The following is a 21315-nucleotide window of genomic DNA, read 5'->3' as shown; positions in this document are numbered from 1 at the left end:
GGGGGGTGAGTTGGGGTGTGGCTAGGGGCGGGGCTGTTCAGTAAGGTTGACTTACCAATAACAATTTGTGCAACTAAAATGTGATTTAGAACAAAAACAATGTATCTTATTTACACAGACTGATTTAAAAACACGTTTATTGAAGTTTAAATACATATTTATTGTAGTTTAAAGACTTGTTAGTGTGAGTTGTTTTGATGTGGAGCTCTGTTATACACTCAGACACACAAACAATAGAAAAGAGGGATATTAGAAAAGAAAATAAGGACTATCCCTCCTAAATAGGGACACTTGGGAGGTATGATATACAGTGCTTATTAACCCCTTAGTGACCGCGGACATACAGGATACGTCAGACAAAGAACGGCCCTTAACGACCTGGGATGGGTCGAGGCACTCAGTTAAGAAAAAAATAACAACCCTTTTTTTTTTAAAAGTATTAACCCCCAATACTAACCCCCTCCCCAATATTAACCCCATCCAATTCACTTACCCGATCGCCGCCGTTCCCCCGCCGGCAATCGGTCTTCTTCTCAAGTTTTACATTAAAAAAATAATGATAATAAATAAAAAAATAAATATATATATATTCCCGAAAGAGTGCACTCAAAGGACTTGAATACATTTTCAAATAAATACTTTAATGAAGTATTAAATTACAAGAAAAATACGGATCGACGTTTCAGTCCCAACGGACTTTTATCAAGACATTTTTCTAACGTGCAGGCAATGGTTAAATATACAACAGTGCATACTGATTGGAGAGTGAAAAACTGAAATCGAGGTTCTGTGATGTCATCAATGACGTGAACAGATTCAAAAAACGTAATGAGGTTGTATTAACCCCTGTGAGGAAGGGGGAGGTTAGATTGAGTGATGCTCATAGATTGAGCTAAAGTGACAGCCATAGAAATATCAAGGTATATGTACAGGGGATTATTTACAAAGAACTATTTACAAGCCACGGACAGTAATCAATGGAGGGGAGACAGGTAAGGGCCGCAGGACCCACTGTGAGACCAACAAGAAAAGAACAAGTACATAGATCATGAGATAAACATGTTGAAATCAAAATGTTGAAAAAAATGTTGAAAAAAATGTTAAAATAAAAATGTTCAAATAAAAATGTTCGTATGCAAGTCCTAATCCCCCTTACCTCTAGCAAAGGAGACCCCTTACCTCACCAGGGAACGTATTGAAAAGTGACACATTGATATATTAATACATGCTAAAAGTACCTGTTAAGAATACGTGTTACAGAGCATATGATATAGCATGATACACACTTATTCATAGTCAAACATTCATAATTTCATAGTGTCATAATACGATAGCACCAGATGGCAGACAGCATCTATACTATGGAGCTAATAAATGCTAACAATGTAACCATAAATAGAAACTCTACTGGTTCGTTCACCGTCTCGAAATGAAACAGTATAGCGGATTCTTCTCATTAAGTCCGTACGGAGACAGAGACCCCAGTGTGTGGATCCAATACGCCTCTCTCTTCAGAAGCTGGTTGTCCCGATTACCCCCCCTAGGAGATAAAGGTACATGGTCTATACCCATGAAACGGAGTGATGGTAAGGTATGTCCTGCTTCTAGGAAATGTCTAGCCACCGGGGTAGTGGCCGAGCCACTAAGGATTGCTAATCGAATAGCTGATCGATGTCCTCTCATTCGTTCTCTAAGATCATTAGAGGTTTTTCCAATATATATCAAACCACATGGACATATGATCCGATAAACAACATGAGTCGTGGTACAAGTTATCCTATGGCGAATTTTGTATATTTTGCCCGTTCTTGGATGAGGAAACGATTTCCCCGGTATCATACTATTACATGCCATACAATTTAAACACCGAAAACATCCCAGATTTTTATTGGGTATCTGTTGCTGTGTACGGGTAAATTGGTCCGTATGTACCAAAAAGTCTCTCAAGTTTTTGCCTTTCTTATAACTCATCACAGGGGGCTGCCTGAATTGAGAAGGGAGAGAGGGATCTTTCTTCAAGGTCTCCCAATTGGCTCGTATTACAGAAGCCATCTCCTGGGATTGGGTGTGTAGTATCTGAGGGAAGACGAATCTATCCCCTGTTCCCCCACTCGATATCTGGTTCATCCTTGGTTCCTTTGCTCTGGATAATGCCGTTTGTATAGAGTATTTGGAGTACCCTCTCTCAAGAAATTTCTCAGACATATTCAGTATCTGCGCCTCCGCATTCTTAGGGTCTGAGTTGTTCCGTATTACCCTAGAGAACTGTGCCACAGGTAATGAGTTTTTCAAACTCCGGGGATGAAAACTTGTAGCATGTAAGATCGTATTTCGATCTGTCGGTTTTGAAAAAAGAGTATATCCCAGTTTGTTGTTGTCAACATAGATACGTAGATCCAAGAAATCGATTTGTTGGTCATTCAGTTGGTATGTAAATTTAATCGGTGATACATGATTATTTAATTCTTCTACCATCCGATGCAGTTTTGATTGTCCTCCTGTCCAAATAATCAAAATGTCGTCAATAAAACGGAAGTATTTCTGTATGTACTGGCCGTAGACTTGCAGGATATTTTCTGTTTCGTATTTGTGCATATATGCGTTAGCATACATAGGGGCCATAGGTGCCCCCATTGACGTGCCAGTCCGCTGTACATAGAACTTGGATTAAAATCTGAAGTAATTCAATTTCAGGCACAGTTCCAGCAGCTCCATCAGATAATCAATAGGTGGTGTCATTTTGTCACTGTGCAGCTGTAAGACTTCTTTCATGGCTTGTATGCCGTCTTCATGCGGTATCACCGTGTAAAGACTACTCACATCGAGGGTTACTAAAGTGATACCCTCCTCGGGTAAGGTGAAGGTTTTAAGATGTTCAATTACATCTTTGGTATCTTTTACACAGGTAGGTAATGCCATTACCGGTGCTTTGAACTTTAAATCCAACCATTTACCAATCGGCTCTAGGAGGCCACCAATGGCGGAGACTATTGGACGTCCAGGTGGCTTACTGAGGTTTTTATGGACTTTAGGTAAAGTGTAAATGATGAGACATCTTGGGCTCGTTTCCCATAGGTATTCAAATTCCGTGCTGGTCAGATAGCCTGCTTCTAATCCTCTTCGTAATGTATTGTAGATAGTGCGGCTAAAATCAATAACAGGGTCCTTCACAGAGATTTGATATACTTGTTCATCTGAGAGTTGTCGGAGGATCTCAGCTCTGTAGTCATCATACTGCATAATCACAAGTGCACCCCCTTTGTCTGCTGGACGTATGGATATAGACATGTCGCTAGCTAGTGTATTCAAAGCCATTCTTTCCATTTTTGAAATATTCGAGGTTCCTTTCTTCTCTTGATGTAAAAGTCTAGTGCTATCTGTCTTGAGGTTCTGCGAGAACACTTTCAGTGAAGCACTAGTAGATGGGGGGTCAAATGTGCTGCGAAGTCGTAGAGTATCACTCGGATTACTGATGGCAGGTTGAGATTTAAAATACTCAGCTAAGCGGAGTTTCCGTGTGAATTTAAATTGGTCAACCTCCCATTCAAATTCATTAGTCCCTGATGTAGGGATAAAAGACAGTCCTTTAGATAGTAATGTGGTTTCTGTTTTTGTGAGTACCCTATTTGACAGGTTGATGATCGAATGATCTATCGTCTTCTCGGCGGTCGCCCTCTGGCTCTAGTGCCTTTTCCCCTTCTGGCCCCTCCTGGTAGCGTATCGATGGGATGACAACAACAAACTGGGATATACTCTTTTTTCAAAACCGACAGATCGGAATACGATCTTACATGCTACAAGTTTTCATCCCCGGAGTTTGAAAAACTCATTACCTGTGGCACAGTTCTCTAGGGTAATACGGAACAACTCAGACCCTAAGAATGCGGAGGCGCAGATACTGAATATGTCTGAGAAATTTCTTGAGAGAGGGTACTCCAAATACTCTATACAAACGGCATTATCCAGAGCAAAGGAACCAAGGATGAACCAGATATCGAGTGGGGGAACAGGGGATAGATTCGTCTTCCCTCAGATACTACACACCCAATCCCAGGAGATGGCTTCTGTAATACGAGCCAATTGGGAGACCTTGAAGAAAGATCCCTCTCTCCCTTCTCAATTCAGGCAGCCCCCTGTGATGAGTTATAAGAAAGGCAAAAACTTGAGAGACTTTTTGGTACATACGGACCAATTTACCCGTACACAGCAACAGATACCCAATAAAAATCTGGGATGTTTTCGGTGTTTAAATTGTATGGCATGTAATAGTAAGATACCGGGGAAATCGTTTCCTCATCCAAGAACGGGCAAAATATACAAAATTCGCCATAGGATAACTTGTACCACGACTCATGTTGTTTATCGGATCATATGTCCATGTGGTTTGATATATATTGGAAAAACCTCTAATGATCTTAGAGAACGAATGAGAGGACATCGATCAGCTATTCGATTAGCAATCCTTAGTGGCTCGGCCACTACCCCGGTGGCTAGACATTTCCTAGAAGCAGGACATACCTTACCATCACTCCGTTTCATGGGTATAGACCATGTACCTTTATCTCCTAGGGGGGGTAATCGGGACAACCAGCTTCTGAAGAGAGAGGCGTATTGGATCCACACACTGGGGTCTCTGTCTCCGTACGAACTTAATGAGAAGAATCCGCTATACTGTTTCATTTCGAGACGGTGAACGAACCAGTAGAGTTTCTATTTATGGTTACATTGTTAGCATTTATTAGCTCCATAGTATAGATGCTGTCTGCCATCTGGTGCTATCGTATTATGACACTATGAAATTATGAATGTTTGACTATGAATAAGTGTGTATCATGCTATATCATATGCTCTGTAACACGTATTCTTAACAGGTACTTTTAGCATGTATTAATATATCAATGTGTCACTTTTCAATACGTTCCCTGGTGAGGTAAGGGGTCTCCTTTGCTAGAGGTAAGGGGGATTAGGACTTGCATACGAACATTTTTATTTGAACATTTTTATTTTAACATTTTTTTCAACATTTTTTTCAACATTTTGATTTCAACATGTTTATCTCATGATCTATGTACTTGTTCTTTTCTTGTTGGTCTCACAGTGGGTCCTGCGGCCCTTACCTGTCTCCCCTCCATTGATTACTGTCCGTGGCTTGTAAATAGTTCTTTGTAAATAATCCCCTGTACATATACCTTGATATTTCTATGGCTGTCACTTTAGCTCAATCTATGAGCATCACTCAATCTAACCTCCCCCTTCCTCACAGGGGTTAATACAACCTCATTACGTTTTTTGAATCTGTTCACGTCATTGATGACATCACAGAACCTCGATTTCAGTTTTTCACTCTCCAATCAGTATGCACTGTTGTATATTTAACCATTGCCTGCACGTTAGAAAAATGTCTTGATAAAAGTCCGTTGGGACTGAAACGTCGATCCGTATTTTTCTTGTAATTTAATACTTCATTAAAGTATTTATTTGAAAATTTATTCAAGTCCTTTGAGTGCACTCTTTCGGGAATATATTGAGTGGCTGGAGCTATTGCACCGAGGCATCTAACAAGACCGGTTAAATTGAGTGCGGGGCACTCGGATTTTATATATATATATATATATATATATATAAATAAATACATAAAAATAATACGAAATATACATATGTCCATATACATAATTACATAAATAATTTCATAAATATACATGTAGACTTCAAATATATAAATATGTATATATATTTAAATTCTAAGTTCATATTTATGTAATATTTTTACATAATTAAGTAATTTTATTGATTGCGATTTGGGGGACTTTCCTGACAACCCAGGCCAAAAGTCCAGAGAATTTAATTTGCTAGCACTATATTTAACCCTGTAACTTTCCAAGACACCCTAAAACTTGTACATGGGGGGTAATGTTTTACATGGTAGACTTTGCTGAACACAAATATTTGTGTTTCAAAACAGTAAAACATATCACAGCGTTGATATTGTCAGTGAAAGTAATGGTTTTTTTTTGCATTTTTCACACACAAATGGCACTTTCACTGATGATATCATTGTTGAGATACATTTTACAGTTTTGAAACACTAATATTTCTGTTCAGCGAAGTCTCCCGAGTATAACAGTACCTCCTACGTACAGCTTTTATAGGGATTTTGAAAGTTACAGGGTCAAATATAAGGCTGTTTTTTTCACATTGAAATTTGCCTGATTGGTTATGTTGCCTTTAAGAGCATATTATAGCCCAGGAATGAGAATTACCCCCATGATGGCATACCATTTGCAAAAGAAGTCAACCCAAGGTATTACAAATGGGGTATGTTCAGTCTTTTTTATTAGCGACTATTAGCCAAAGTTAGCGTTCATAATTGTGTTTTGCATTTTTAACACACAAACAAATATAAATGCTAACTTTGGCCAGTGTTTGAGACTATGTGGCTACTAAAAAAGACTAGACATACCCCATATTGAATATCCTCGGTTGTCTACTTTTCAAAAATATATGGTTTGATGGGGGTATATTACATTGGCCGGCTTTAAAAATGTCCCAAACAGGAAAAAAGTTGGAAAACTGGAATGCACACCCTCCAAATAAAGTATTTTATCCCCCAGAGCACCTAACACACCTATAGATGGGTGGTATCACTGTACTCAGGAGATGTTGCTGAACAAATATTGGGGTGTTCTTTGGCAGTAACCCTTAAAGTCCTCTGTACATGTATTTTTATTTTTTATTTGGCATAGATTGGTGGTAAAATGGTTGCATGAAAAGAGTCAAAATACCCCAAGTTTAGTACCTTAGGTTGTCTTCTTTCAAAAAATATATCCATGTGAAGGGTTATTCAGGGATTCCTGATAGATATCAGTGTTACAATGTAACTTGCGTTAAAGAAGCACTACAGTGCCATGAAAACAAACTCGTTTTCCTGTCACTATAGGGATTTTAAGTCCCCCCCCCCTCCCTCGGAGCCCGCCTCCCGCAGGGCTGAATGGGTTAAATCCCCTTCAGCCACTTACCTTAATCAAACTGCCCATACAAAAGCATTACTCAATGCTTTCCTATGGATGTCAGCGTCATCTCAGTGTGATTTTCACACTGAGAATCGCTGAAACGACCTCTAGTGGCTGTCAGTGAGACAGCCACTAGAGGCTGGATTAACCCTGCAGTATAAACATAGCAGTTTCTCTGATTTATTTACCAGATCTCTGTTGTTCTCATGAAACTATTACTCTGTTATCAGAGATGAATTTCTTTGTGGTCCTAGAAATTAGCTCAATGTATCTTCATACTTTATACAGAGGCAATGTAATATTTTTTCTACTAATACTTTACTTTGATTTCATTTTGCACAGAACGTCGTCAAGCAGAGTTATTGCTCCCCATTTACTGTTTACTCAAATGGAACCCCAATGGCTCCCTGCGGGGCTATTGCAAACAGTTTGTTTAATGGTAAGTGTGGGATAAAAGGACCTGCAGGTTTGTGTTTCTCTACTTTGTTCTAATCAGACTGAATTCCAAGGTGACTTTACCAAGGTTTTTGGGTGGTGTCCAGTCCTCTGAATACTAGTAAGCAAGACCTTAGTAATCAATTACAGATCCCGATACACACGGCTGTCAATCCATTAAAAGCTTGCAATATAAAGTTTTACAACATAGAGCAGGGATAGGCAACCTTCGGCACTCCAGATGTTTTGGACTACATCTTCCATAATGCTTTTGCACCCATAATGCTGGCAAAGCATCATGGGAGGTGTAGTCCAAAACATCTGCAAAAAGGACATCAGAGAATTAAATTACTGAGTAAAAAAAGGGGGAAAAGTTTGCCAGAAATGGAATGGAGGCACCCATAAAATAAAACAACAACAACAACAGTGTAAGGCTATGTGTGGATGGCCGCACGTGATTGGGAGGGAATACCCTTCTTAACAACAAGGGACCCTCCAGGCACTCAACACATATACTAGATTTAATGTATAGGTCCGGTTACATTTATAATGCCAGGTGTTTGTTTGTTTTTTAAAAATAAATGTTAGGATTGCACCACCAGTCCCCCCTCCCCCCTATGCTGCCCTTCTCTTCTAACCCGCACTGTTTCTATTTCTGATCAATAATCCTTGCTCCTGTTATGTTTATATCAGTGAATTGTTTTAATTGGCTCTCTTTTTTTCTCTTATAGACTCAATAACACTTTCATTCCATCCCAATGCATCTACCACCATACAAGTACCCCTTCTGCGGACTGGGAACACCTGGTGGTCTGACAAGAATGTGAAGTTCCAAAATCCAAAACCAAAAGATAATCTCATCCAAGCCTTTGCTGGTAACGTGTTCAAATAACTCCTTCTACATACTATAGGCCTACATTACAACACCTCACCCCTCTGCCAGTCCTTACATTGGCTTCCTGTATGCTATAGGAGTCAATTCAAGGTACTAACTCACACCTATAAAGCACTGAACAACTCTAGCCCCTCTTATATCTCCTCACAGATCCATAGGTATGTCCCTTCTCGGTCTCTCCGCTCTGCCCGTGACCACCTCCTGTCCGTTGACCGCACCCGTACCGCCAACTCACGCTTGCAGGACTTCTCGCGGGTGGCTCCCTTCCTATGGAATAGCCTGCCTACCGCCATCAGACTCTCCCCTAGTCTTGCATCTTTTAAGAAGTGCCTTAAAACCCATCTCTTTAGGAAAGCTTATGGCCTCCAAGACTAACCCTTACCTCACATACCTGTCTCTTGCCCACCTTATTTGATTGTAAATTCCTGTCCTAATGTGTTTTACACCCCACCTCCTATAGAATGTAAGCTTTATTGAGCAGGGTCCTCTTCAACCTATTGTTCCTGTAAGTTTATTAGTAATTGTCCTATTTATAGTTAAATCCCCTCTCATAATATTGTAAAGCGCTACGGAATCTGTTGGCGCTATATAAATGGCAATAATAATAATAAAAATGGTAACCAGGAAATTACAAAATAAATTATAATACTTTACACAGGGAAGGCAAAAATTGCCCCGGGAGTTTAGGAAGGTAGAGAATCCAACAAGAATTCCAGTTATGTTTTATTACTGTATCTTTAAAGTTACATTTCAATATGTTTCGAAAACATTAATCAGGTTCATGAGATAAAATTAAGAAGCATTTTAGTAAAAGGCAAACAATAGTGATTTCATGGATATTTTCAACATTAAATACAAAATACTGTACTTAGCACATTTTATGTGACTGATTTCTTAAAGATTATCTTGGATATAAAGTTAAATAAAGTTGGCTGAACTTCGCCCATTGTCATGGCCCCTGCATTTTCAGGATGTCACTGTTTTCAAACTGATGTCAGACACCTTTCGTGTGCCTCTTTCAATGCAAACCCCTCAACCTTACACTCCTTATATACTTCCTGATGCTCGTATTATTTTTTGACACTGCAGCAGACCACGTCCTGTCAGTGGCATTGGTCAAATATGTTTTGGAGTAATAATTTACACAAGCCAATAGCAACAGCTCTGAGGTTATTTAAAACAGCTCCGACCACTCGTCTTTGCCCTCAGCACTTCGGAACTTCGGCACTTCGACACTTCGGAAATTCGGCAACTTCGGCAACTTCGGAACTTCGGCACTTCGGAACTTCGGCAACTTCAGCAACTTCGGTACTTCGACACTTCGGAACTTTGGCATTTCGGAACTTTGGCATTTCGGAACTTTGGCATTTCGGAACTTCGGCACTTCTATTGCAGCCGCTTAGTAGATAACTCCCTAATTACCAAGGTATTAGGGAGTTATCTACCAAAAGGCTGAAAGACCTAAATTGGTCTTTCAGCCAAATTTACTAATACTAAGTAAAAATGACTTAGTATTAGTAAATTTTGCCCCTACTCGCTATACCGAGCTGCGGCTGCTCACTGTTTAAAAAAAAAATAGGCCCCCCCAACGGGTGGGGGCCCTAAAGTAAAACGATGGGGGGGGACCTATTGTCCTCCCTCCCGGCCCCCACCCCTGAGCGGTGGGTGGGGGCCCTAAATACTAATAAGGGGGGGGGACCTAATGTCCTTCCCCTGGCCCCCACCCCTGAGCAGTGGGTGGGGGCCCTAAATAGTAAAAGGGGGGGACCTAATGTCTTCCCCCCTGGCCCCCACCCCTGAGCAGTGGGTGGGGGCCCTACAGTAAAATAAGGGGGGGACCTAATGTCCTCCCCCCTGGTCCCCACCCCTGAGCGGCGGGTGGGGGCCCTAAATCCTAAAAAGGGGGGGGGACCTAAGGTCCTCCCCCCTGGCCCCCACCCCTGAGCGGCGGGTGGGGGCCCTAAATACTTATAAAGGGGGGGGACCTAATGTCCTTCCCCCTGGCCCCCACCCCTGAGCGGCGGGTTGGTGCCCTAAATACCAATAGGGGGGTGAACCTATTGTCCTCCCCCCCTGGCCCCCACCCCATAGTGACTAGGGGTCCCCAAACCCCTACTCACCCCCTCCCCCCCCAAAAAAAATGATCCCCCTACCTACCACCCTCACCCTAAAAATAATGAGGGGGGGACATTTAACTAAGAACCTGTAAAAAAAAAATACCTTACCATTCAATGTTTTCTTTCTTCTAAAATCGTCTCTTTTCAGCCCCCAAAAAGGCCAAATAAAAAACCATAATAACCGACGCAATAAAAAATAAAATAAATAAATAAATAATCCTTCTTCACTCAATGAGGGCTCCGCGCAGACTGAGCTCTGCAGGGCGGGGGAAGGCTTATAAAGCCTTGCCCTGCCCTGCAATTAGGCTCAGAGTACTCTGATTGGTGGGTTTAAGCCATCCAATCAGAGTGCTCTGACAGGTAAATGAAGAGACTGACAGGTAAGTCTCTACATTTACCTGTCACAGCACTCTGATTAGTTGGTTTGAAATTCACCAATCATAGTGCTCTGTGTCATTTTACACAGCGTGGGAAAGTTCTTTGGAATTTTCCCACGCTGTGTAATTTGACTCATAACACTCTTATTGGTGGATTGGTCCCCACCCGCCGCTCAGGGGTGGGGGCGGGGGGAGGGCAATAGGTCCCCCCCTATTGGTATTTAGGGCCCCCACCCGCCGCTCAGGGGTGGGGGCCAGGGGGGAGGACATTAGGTCCCCCCCTTTTTAGGATTTAGGGCCCCCACCCAACGCTCAGGGGTGGGGGCCAGGGGGGAGGACGTTAGATCCCCCCTTATTTTACTGTAGGGCCCCCACCCACTGCTCAGGGGTGGGGGCCAGGGGGGAGGACATTAGGTCCCCCCCTTTTTAGGATTTAGGGCCCCCACCCGCCTCTCAGGGGTGGGGGCCAGGGGGGAGTACATTAGGTCCCCCCCTTTATTAATATATAGGGCCCTCACCCACCGCTCAGGGGTGGGGGCCAGGGGGGAGGACATTAGGTCCCCCCCTTTTTAGGATTTAGGGCCCCCACCCAATGCTCAGGGGTGGGTCCAGGGGGGAGGACATTAGATCCCCCCTTATTTTACTGTAGGGCCCCCACCCACTGCTCAGGGGTGCGTGCCAGGGGGGAGGACATTAGGTCCCCCCCATTACTATTTAGGGCCCCCACCCACCACTCAGGGGTGGGGCCTAGGGGGGAGGACATTAGGTCCCCCCTTATTAGTATTTAGGGCCCCCACCCGCTGCTCAGGGGTGGGGGCAAGGGGGGAGGACATTAGGTCACCCCCCTTATTATAATTTAGGGTGCCCACCCACCGCTCAGGGGTGGGGGCCACAGGCTGCTCACTGTTTAATAGACATGCCCCTACTCGCGGTATAGCGAGTAGGGGCATAATTTACTAATACTAAGTAATCTTTACTTAGTATTAGTAAATTTGTCTAAAAGACCAATTTAGGTCTTTCAGCCTTTTAGTAGATAGCTCCCCAATGCCGAGGGAATTAGGGAGTTATCTACTTATTCATTCCTGTCATTACATTGACTGGCCATTACATTGACTGGCCATTGACTTACATTTTATATGAATGTATGTTACTTGATTGTTGTAAGTGTTGCAAATGCTTACAGGTGAATCCTGGCTATGTTTGTATACTTTTTATTTAAAATTGTATACAATGTAAAATTTTTCTTCTTTCACTGGGTAAGTATATTAGTACTTAGGCACTTCAGCACTACGGAACTTCGGCACTTCGACACTTCGGAAATTCGATAATTTCGGAACTTCGGGACCTCGGCAATTCGGCACTTCGGCAATTCGGCACTTCAGCAATTCGGACATTCGGAAGAGTCTGAATGTCCGAATTGCCGAAATTCGTCCGAATACATATTCGGACCGAAACGAATTGCACATGTCTACCTCACATTTGTTTTAGCTGTGGATCCAAAAGAAGGTTAAAAAAACCCAGTCTGAAGCGCTTCCAATTGTACAACAAACTAGGAATAAATTCCTTCTTGACCCCAAAATGGCAGTCAGATATCTCCTTAGATCAAGCAGCTATTAGCCCACTAATTAGAAATTATATCCCTGTATGTTATGATTTTGCAAGTATTTATCCAATTGCAGTTTAAACATCTGTATGAACTCTGATAAAACCACCTCTTCAGGCAGAGAATTCCATATCCTTATTGCTCTTACTGTAAAAAAAAACTTTTCTTTGCCTTAGATGAAATCTCCTTTCTTCCAGCCTAAATGTGTGACCTCGTGTCCTATGTATAGCACTGTTTATGAATAGTTATCTGGTGAGTGTTTTCTGTTTTTGACTACCCTGATCTCTATAATCCTAGCCCTTGGCTGTGTTATTTCACCTATTTGTATTTTTGTACTCCTTGACCTCTGCCTCTCCATCTTCTATTATTTGCTGTGAGACTGCGTTCTATACTGTATCACGTTAAGCGTGGCCACTCTATGATAATACATTGTCTTCCCTAGTATAGCATGCCCTGTATCTTTGGTTTGCGTGTTGGCATATACCACCTAGACAGCGCAAGCTATTTTGTGGCATTTCAACCAGCCCTTACCATGCTGCATTTCAAGCCTTGAATAGGTTTTAGAAAGGTTAAAAAAAGTAAACAGGGCGGGGCCTGACCAGCATGGCGGAGAGACGTGTTCTCCACGAGCTCCCGCACAAACTCGGCGACACGGCGAAAATCAGGCCCCTACAGGCGACTCAAGCGGCATCTATAGACACCCTCCTGCCACCCACATCAGGGGGCATAGGATGGGCCACCGGGAAAACCGATTGGGACCAGTCGGAACCGCGACAGACACTGCGGCCTGGTGCGCGACGGGCGGGGGAGGTGGCCGCTCCCTCAGTCTGGAGGCGCATGGAGGCTACTCGCAGCCCAAGAAAGCCCTGTGACCCCCCCCGGACCGGTGGGGGTAATCCCGGTCCATCCAGGCGTCTGGAGAAGCAAGCTGGAGCCAAAGCAAGGCGGCAGAGACCTGCCTAACATGGTGGAAGAGTCAAGCGCAGAGACCCTGACAGAAACAACCCCAGACATCCTTTCCCGCATAAACAACCACTTCGAGGCTTTCTGGAGGAAGTTGGAGGGTAAGCTGCACTTGCGAGCCCCGCCACAGTCACCTACCCCCACTAGATGGCCTCCGCTACCAAGCTCCCAGCAGACGAAATGGCGCACGCACAGCCGCCCCAAACGCGAGTTGCCAAGCCTGAAAATGACCCACAAGGCCAAGAAAGTACCCAAGACGGAGCACTCAAGCCCTACACACCGACAAGCCGCGTCCGGCTATAGACCCAGCAGGAACATGGCGATGCCTGATCGACAGCGGAGACGGCGCGAAACGGGACCCAAAAAGGCGGCAACAATCAGCCGTGAGATGAGGTCGGCACACAGACGGCTGCGTACGCCCGCCACACAAGTTACCCACGACAAGCTGGAGAGTTGCAACGGAGCCCACCTGACCCCCTTGCCTGACAGCGGAGCCGGAGTCTCACTGAGCCAGGACTGTGGTATCGGCTGAAGTCTAGCCCATAAACTCTGAGCTCACCTGACACACAGGGTTGCCTTGTACTGTCTCACATTAGCTCATCTTCTCACTGACATTCTTAAATCTCCTAATCTACTAATGTTCCTGATACGTATCTTTAACGTAACTTTGCATAGCATCCGATAATATATAATGTACACTGCTCAGCTTTTGTTTCAATACTCTAAATCTCTCTGTAGCAAATCAAAGAACCGAACATGCATGCCTGACACTAAAAACGCCTACCTAACCTGCTATAATTTGGTACCATCCAGGCACACATTGTTTGCTAACGGCAGCTTCTGACACTCTTGTACATAAAGGGCATAACATACCCACTTATCTCACCACACATAGGCTGTCTACCACTGAAACAAATACATATTACGCCTATCCTACACATACCTAGTGCCGGCGGTACCCTCCCCAGCTATCCAACTCAGCTGCTTTATAAAGAAATGCTTACACTACACCAGCATAACGTAGATCGGTTTGCCATGTTAACGCCAGTAAAGCTAAGTTTTTCATTGTATAACCTGATTTGTGCCAGCAATTACTTTTACTTATGTGACTTATAGATCTTTATATGTCTGACATTAGCAGCGACAAAAATGTCACCTCAAGCGAGCTATACTACCTTAGTTAAAACCAAAATGTTCAAAGCTTGTTTTTGTTATAATCATCATTTTTCTTGTCTTCTTATATATTTAAAAATGTATGCATACCTACCATGCCACATTATTGTACTACTATGACTAAGTAAAACGAGCCTGCTGACGCTATTGTGGCACTGCTGTACCTATTCGCATACCAAAAATAAAGAATTTATAAAAAAAAGTAAACAGCGAACAACCATTGTGTAATATTAAGACAGATAGCGTGAGTTCTGCTTGAGTCAGAACACAGAAAAACAAATACGACCCATCTGTATTATTTGGCTCTACTAATTTTATTAAGCTGCTCAAAAACATCTAACCTGTGAAAGCTTGAGTCCACATATCGGTGTCATGATGTGTGGTTTTTTATATTGTAAAAGAAGCTGGCATGAAAAGAAGGACGGAGAGGAGATGGCACAGATAAAGACAGGAAGATGACCTGGCAAGCAAAGTTGTTGAATTAAAAAGGGATGCAGAGGAGCTTGATGAAGGCAGACAGGGCTCTCCGTCTGGTCAATTAGGTAGTGGCCTAGGGAGCTCTTTGTGCATCAGCTGTACTGCCCATCTGAGCCTCCCCGCATGATAATATGCCAGTCGGCTTACTCGGCTGTGATTAAATGATGTGCCACAGGGCGCCAGCAAAAGAAACAATTACACTGCTGGAACCAGGTGCACTCAAAGCAAGTCTTCAGAAATGGAAGGCAGCACATTGTCTGTCTACACTTTGCATAGGGACTTGTGGAAGGAACCACAGACACAAAGCACAAGTGGGGGAGCATGTTGTCCTGAGACAGAGTGGAGGGATGACTGGTATCACACTGACTGAAATAGGACTGCTTGCTTCCAGGGCTCGAGCCCCCCACCCGTGCATATGTGAGACAAGGGATGGAAGTCTGTTGTGAGAGACAGCCTGCTGTTTGCGTATTAGGCAGTGTGTGTGTGTCTGTGTGTATATATTGGGCAATGAATGTGTGTATGTTTATGTATTAGGCATTTGTGTATATCTTTATCGGGCAGTGTGTGTGTCTGTGTGGATACATGTATTAGGAAGCACATGTGGCAGTGTATTAGGCAGTGTATGTGTGTGTGTGTGTATTGGGCAGTGTATGTGTGTGTGTATGTATTGGGCAGTGTGTTTATGCATTGATTCATATACTAGGCAGCGTGTCTGTGTGTTTTGTATTAGGCAGTTTGTGTATGTACAGTATGCATGTGTTAGGCTGTGTGTGTGTGGATCCATGTATTCTGAAGCATGTGGGAGTGTTTGTATTAGGCAGTTTATGTGTGTGTGCATGTATGTATTAGGCAGTTTATGTGTGTGTGCATGTATGTATTAGGCAGTTTATACATATGTTCATATTAGGCAGTGTATGTATATATATGTATAAAGCAGTGTATTAGTATAGATCTGTCTCCTTTCCCCGTTGTCTCACTCTCTTTCATACTATATGCCCATCTTGTTTAGAAAAAACAACAAGCAGCAGACACCCTGGCCTGGGATCTATTCACTAAACAGACATTTTATAAGTGTATTTTAAAACTCAAGTAAGAGCAAAAGCAAAGTTAGAAAAAAGTTTTGAGCGACTGAGACTTTTCCCAATTTTTGGCCCAACTCACAGCCAGTCACAGCTTTTTGGGATCTGGTTTTCAATTTACTGCAGTTTGTTGGCTAGTGAATAAATGGAAGAATGGGACTGTATCTAATGAGGGTGAGGGGGGGGGGGGGGGGGCAGCAAAAATGATTTTTGACTAGGGAGTCCAGAATCTTGCCCTAGCCAGGATGGCAGAGAGAAAAGAAAATGAAAGGAGTGAATACAGAATATATATGGGCAAAGCAGGGGCAAGCATAGCAGATCAAAGGAAAGACTAAACAATATAGCAAAGGCAAGGAACTGAGAAAGAATTGCATTAAATAATGGGAAAGGAGAGTACATGGGATGAAATAGATAGGAGTTTAAACAGTAAAGGAGTTTAAGCATGCGACATTTAAGCATGCGGCATTGACATAAGGTTATCCTAGACATAAGATAAGGCCAGGGACTAATGAAAGTATTTAGAAAATTGGGCAGACTAGATGGGCCGAATGGTTCTTATCTGTCGCTACATTCTATATTAAGAGTGAGACCATAGATCACATAAGGTAAAGATGTTAAAATCAAATTTAATTGTATATTCAGGCAGTGCTAAAACAGCCTGGCATAGTATGTAAATACATTTTTTTTTTTTTTAAAACCTTTGCAATAAAAAAATTACGCAAAATATATATTTTAGCTAGCTAACAGATTGTGACGATGTGACAATTCCCCTTTAAAGTATTAAAAAATCCAAGAAAATGTGGAGACGGTAAATGTGGAGCAGAAGGAGCTAACAATTGATAGAAATATTTATATGTATTAGCGTTGATTTTTGTTTTAGTTCTAGGTCTATCATAATTTATCATTTGATAATTATCAACATGTTAACTACTTCCAATGAGCCATTAATAGTGTGGACATGATCACAATCACTCTGTTCCGATACATTTCAACGACACTTTTGACATGATCAATTCAACACAGTAGGTCCATATTAAGAGGTCGTGTTTAACCCTACTGAATAAGATTGTTTCTATAAAAATGATATAATCTATATTTTCATTTGGTGTATTCACAAAATGTCCTTGTTTTCACAGGCAGTGGAAGGCCGCCATACTGGCAGAAGACCCCCTATGCGCTTGATTCTCTCGATCCTAACAATAATGGCTATGAGAATGATGACTTCATTAATTGGATGAGAGTCGCGGCCTTACCAAACTTTAGGAAGCTTTACCGACGTCTCTCTCGTGTCCAGGAGTTTTCTAATGGCCTCCCAGCTGGAAACTACAGCTACACTATTGAATATAGTATCCTTTATGGAAACGTTGGAATAATAGGAATTCCATTGTGCTAATAAATTATCACTTGGTGTGCCAGATAATTAAGGAAAAATAGATCCTAAAACACAATATTAGGATTAAGTACTAAGAGGAATTATGTGAGATTCAAATAGAAAAGGTACAATGTGTCAATCAGAGCTCAGTTATAGTTAACCATGGCACGTGTTCTTGAACTATACATTTTTATTTACAGGCGAAGGTCAAGAGCACCCCCTATTCCCATATATATTTACACATGAAATTGTTGGGACAAGGGGTCTGAGCATGTTTTCTTGTTGATAGGGGTAGTTTTGGACCACTGTAATTATTTGGTTAAACCCTCACCCCTGACATGACTGAGGGCTATCCTTAACAGTCCAGGCAACTTCTGTTAACATCTAACCCCTTACTACAGACTTATCTGACCCTCACATGGTAATTTATTTATCACCACGACACCAAAAAAATGGAAAGAGGGAATGTGTAGGTGGGTTACCATGGCCCAGGTGTAAGGGAACAGGGGGGATTATATTGCCTGGTTCAGCTAGGCTTTGATGGGCCCCATTTTTAAAAATGATAAATAATGTATTTATTAGCCTTTTGCCTGACAATTCTCTTTCACCTGCAAGAAGCAGGCAAGGAGAAAGGTGTGAATTTGGTGGCAAGCAATGCAGTATTAATGTGCCATAAATATTTGAACGCCTCGCTGTGTATGGTATCCAGGTCTCATTGCTGCCCATTTGGTTTTTAGCAGACGCTAAATTTGTTTCAAATCAAATGTGAACATTTAATGCAATCCACAAACTTTCTTCCTTAGCGAGTCCCAGTATTTGATATAAAATGCCTAGAATCTAGCAATTTAACAGACAGTGTGGAGTTACACGAGCATATCCCTGTCAGATTACCACATTGCTCTTTTAAAGTCAATTTGACCCTAACTCTACCTGCTGCTCTTACATTCATAATAGGCAATATTCAAGCTGTCAAACGTTAATGAGTGCCAGTTCATATTAGGCCATGGGTTTAGGAATACAGTTAGTGTCTCCATTGTTAGATACAAGTCTCTGCATTTATAGTCCTATATCTGTGGACATCTGTCTGTATTTAATTATTTGTGGCTGTCAATGTATATTTTGCTGTTTGTGAAGATTTTTTTGGGAGGGTGCAGTAGGGGGGGGGGGGGGGGGGAATCACTAAGATGGACATTATGGACGTCCGTCAATGGAATTGAGAATATTTGGCTTAATTAGCAAATTAGATGACTTGGAGAAAAAAAAAAAAAACATAACAGCTATTTTTCCTCACTTGGCTATTTTGACCTAATACTTTAGTTTCCCTTCTCTTTGGTTTCAATTCTGTGATCTTGGTTTCAGACTGCGTGATACTCATTAGCAAATATCTATCTATCAGTGTCTATAGCTTGGGCTCTCTGTCTGTTAGCAGTGATGGGGTAGAAAAATTGTATCTGACTATTTTTGTAAGAAGTTGTTACACCCTAACTTGCTCGCCAGATTTCCCTGTGTCCAAGTTCAGTGGACAGAAGCATGTTATTCTGGCTACACTGTCATGGTGCGGGGGAAGCAACATGTTCCTGGGCATTGCCTACACGGTCACCGGAGCGCTGATAATACTGACTGCTTTTGTCATGCTGGCTGTGCACTTGAAAAACAAGAAGCAGAGAAAAACGTTCTCAAGAAAGTGAATATCTAAAACTGGGATGATTAATACCAAACCGTTGCGTGGACAGCGTGAACATCTTTCCCCAGCAAACCACGTGTATAATAAAAAAAGTAAAAAGTTCCAAGATGTTGAGTCTTTGACAATGGTTCTTTTAATATTGTTATATAAAACATCTGCCAAGTGGAACAATATTTTTGTTTTGAATATGTTTATTGTTATCACATAAAGACATCGCAAACCTGCGATTAAACATAATGTTGCCTGCGCAGAGGCTCTTTATAAGATTAATTGCAGTATTGCCTGCGCAGAGGCTCAGTGTGCTGAAAAGTAATTTGTGAATAAGCTGTTGCCTACGTAGAGGTCCAGTATGATTTTACAGGATGCCAATCATCGGTACTACCCTAGCATTTAAGTTCAGTGCTGCACTGCTGGTCAATTATAGCCACTAGTAATCTATTTGTCATGCATATTGAATGGGGAGCTTAAAAATAAAAACGTACGTTAAGAGCAAATACAGGCGCAACTAGTTGCTTGAATCGTACGGTGCGGTAAGCATATATGGCAGAGGTATTGCATCCGTCTGGCGATGATAAATCTTGTCAGTTAGTATTATAACAATGTCTGATTAATAGTACTATGCGAATGCTATAAAATAATGTACAAAAAGAATAATATATAATAAGAAATTAAATAAACTAAAAATTATCAATCTGTTATCATGAGGGGCATATACGATTTCAAGCTGTGGTGACTTACTGTTCAATGCAGCTGTCTGGTTATTAAGTATGCGGTTAGAAACGACTTTACAGCCTATTATGCAGCAATCTGTTAGTATGTGTGCATCAATAAGTAGTATCTATCCTTGGCTCCTAGGGACGTTATGGCAGAGCATTGTAGGCTAACATAGAAAAAAGTAAGAACTTAACTTGCTTATAAAGTGTTTCTGATATGAATTACTAGGGAGCTTTCCCTTTGTGAATGTCTAACTGTTTAGGCAAAACGAATCCTAACTTGGTAGCCGAGCAATTACTTAATGTACCGCCCTGTACAGCACATTTTAGCTGAATATGTATATACTAAGGAGCAGTACATCGTTAAGCAGTAATAAGGGATATGAACTTAGACAAAGCTTATGCGTTTTTAAACTAGAGTCCTACATGTTCCGTTAATTCCCCACGGAAATGGGTGCTGATGCAATGTTCATATATGGAGGTGAGAAGGCTTGGTGAGGTAACTGTACATGGCTGGAACAGCATGACGGCCTGCGTGACCGTCTGTGAGGAGTCTCTTACTGTGTCACCATCGTACTGTCCCTGGGTCGCCAGGCCTCCGTTCGTCCCCCCTGAGCCGACTCCCGCCAGCCAGCCGGGTCCCCCGCGGCACTGTGGGCACTCAGGAGCGCAAACCGGCCTTTGGACCCAACCACAAAATCCGCGGGTCGACCGCTCCCTGCACCTCCCCAGCTGCACGTGAGTCCACTTGGAGCGCGCACTCTGCTGTCTCACCCGCTGCCGGCCTCATATTTGGCGCTGGTGGCTATCCCCCCCGACCACCGGTCCGTCGGGAGGAGCAGCGTTTGTCCCGCCCCACCGGGCTCGCGACATCAGGGACAAAAGCTCTCCGGGGACCCCACAGACCCGGAGGCTCAGGCGCCCACTCCACTAGCGGTCAGGGGCCTAGCTCGGGGGTCTGTCTGGTGCCCGGAACCTCCAGGGCCCGCACGCGGTGTCCCGGTCAGCCTCCCTTGTGTAGTCTTCTGTGTTCCCTCTCCTGTGGGATAGGTCTGCAGGCGGGCCCCTGTCTGGTGGCCTTTGCCTGTGTAGGGGATCGTGTGGACCCCACGCGGTATCTACCGCCCTGGAGTGTGTCGTCCCCATACGGCCGGGATTACCCCCACCAGCCGGGGGGGGGAGCGGGGCCGGGCCCCCCCTTGCGGCTTTTGCTGTCCTCAGCGAAGAATTGCCGGGGTTCAGATGTCCCTGGCCTGTTGGGCTGCTATCCGTGTTACTACAGGTGCCGTGCATGTCCAGGCTTAATTTGGCGCATAGGCCCGCTTTAGGAGTTTCGATGTTCCCATCTCAGTACCGGGTTCAGTGTGGTATCGTCAGGTAGCTGATCTGTTCCTCGTCAGTAATATGCAGAGGGATC

The 21315-nt window shown here is 43.0% G+C and overlaps 1 protein-coding gene across 1 annotated transcript in view; it reads left to right on the top strand.

Moving 5' to 3' along the window:
- The window catches only part of LOC134587195 (cell cycle control protein 50C-like), a 36409-nt gene extending 17110 nt beyond the window's left edge, over positions 1 to 19299 (top strand). The window contains exons 4-7 of the mRNA XM_063443398.1: positions 7353 to 7449; positions 8177 to 8320; positions 17266 to 17475; positions 18999 to 19299. Coding sequence (XP_063299468.1) covers positions 7353 to 7449; positions 8177 to 8320; positions 17266 to 17475; positions 18999 to 19189 — 642 coding nt within the window. The 3' untranslated portion in view covers positions 19190 to 19299. The remainder of the gene's footprint in view (positions 1 to 7352; positions 7450 to 8176; positions 8321 to 17265; positions 17476 to 18998) is intronic.
- Positions 19300 to 21315: the final 2016 nt, after the last annotated feature.

The sequence above is a fragment of the Pelobates fuscus genome, chromosome 1 (genome assembly GCF_036172605.1).
Source record: "Pelobates fuscus isolate aPelFus1 chromosome 1, aPelFus1.pri, whole genome shotgun sequence".
Taxonomy (NCBI): Eukaryota; Metazoa; Chordata; class Amphibia; order Anura; family Pelobatidae; genus Pelobates; species Pelobates fuscus.
The sequence above is the reverse complement of the archived record's forward strand: the minus strand, read 5'-3'. Positions and strand labels throughout refer to the sequence as shown.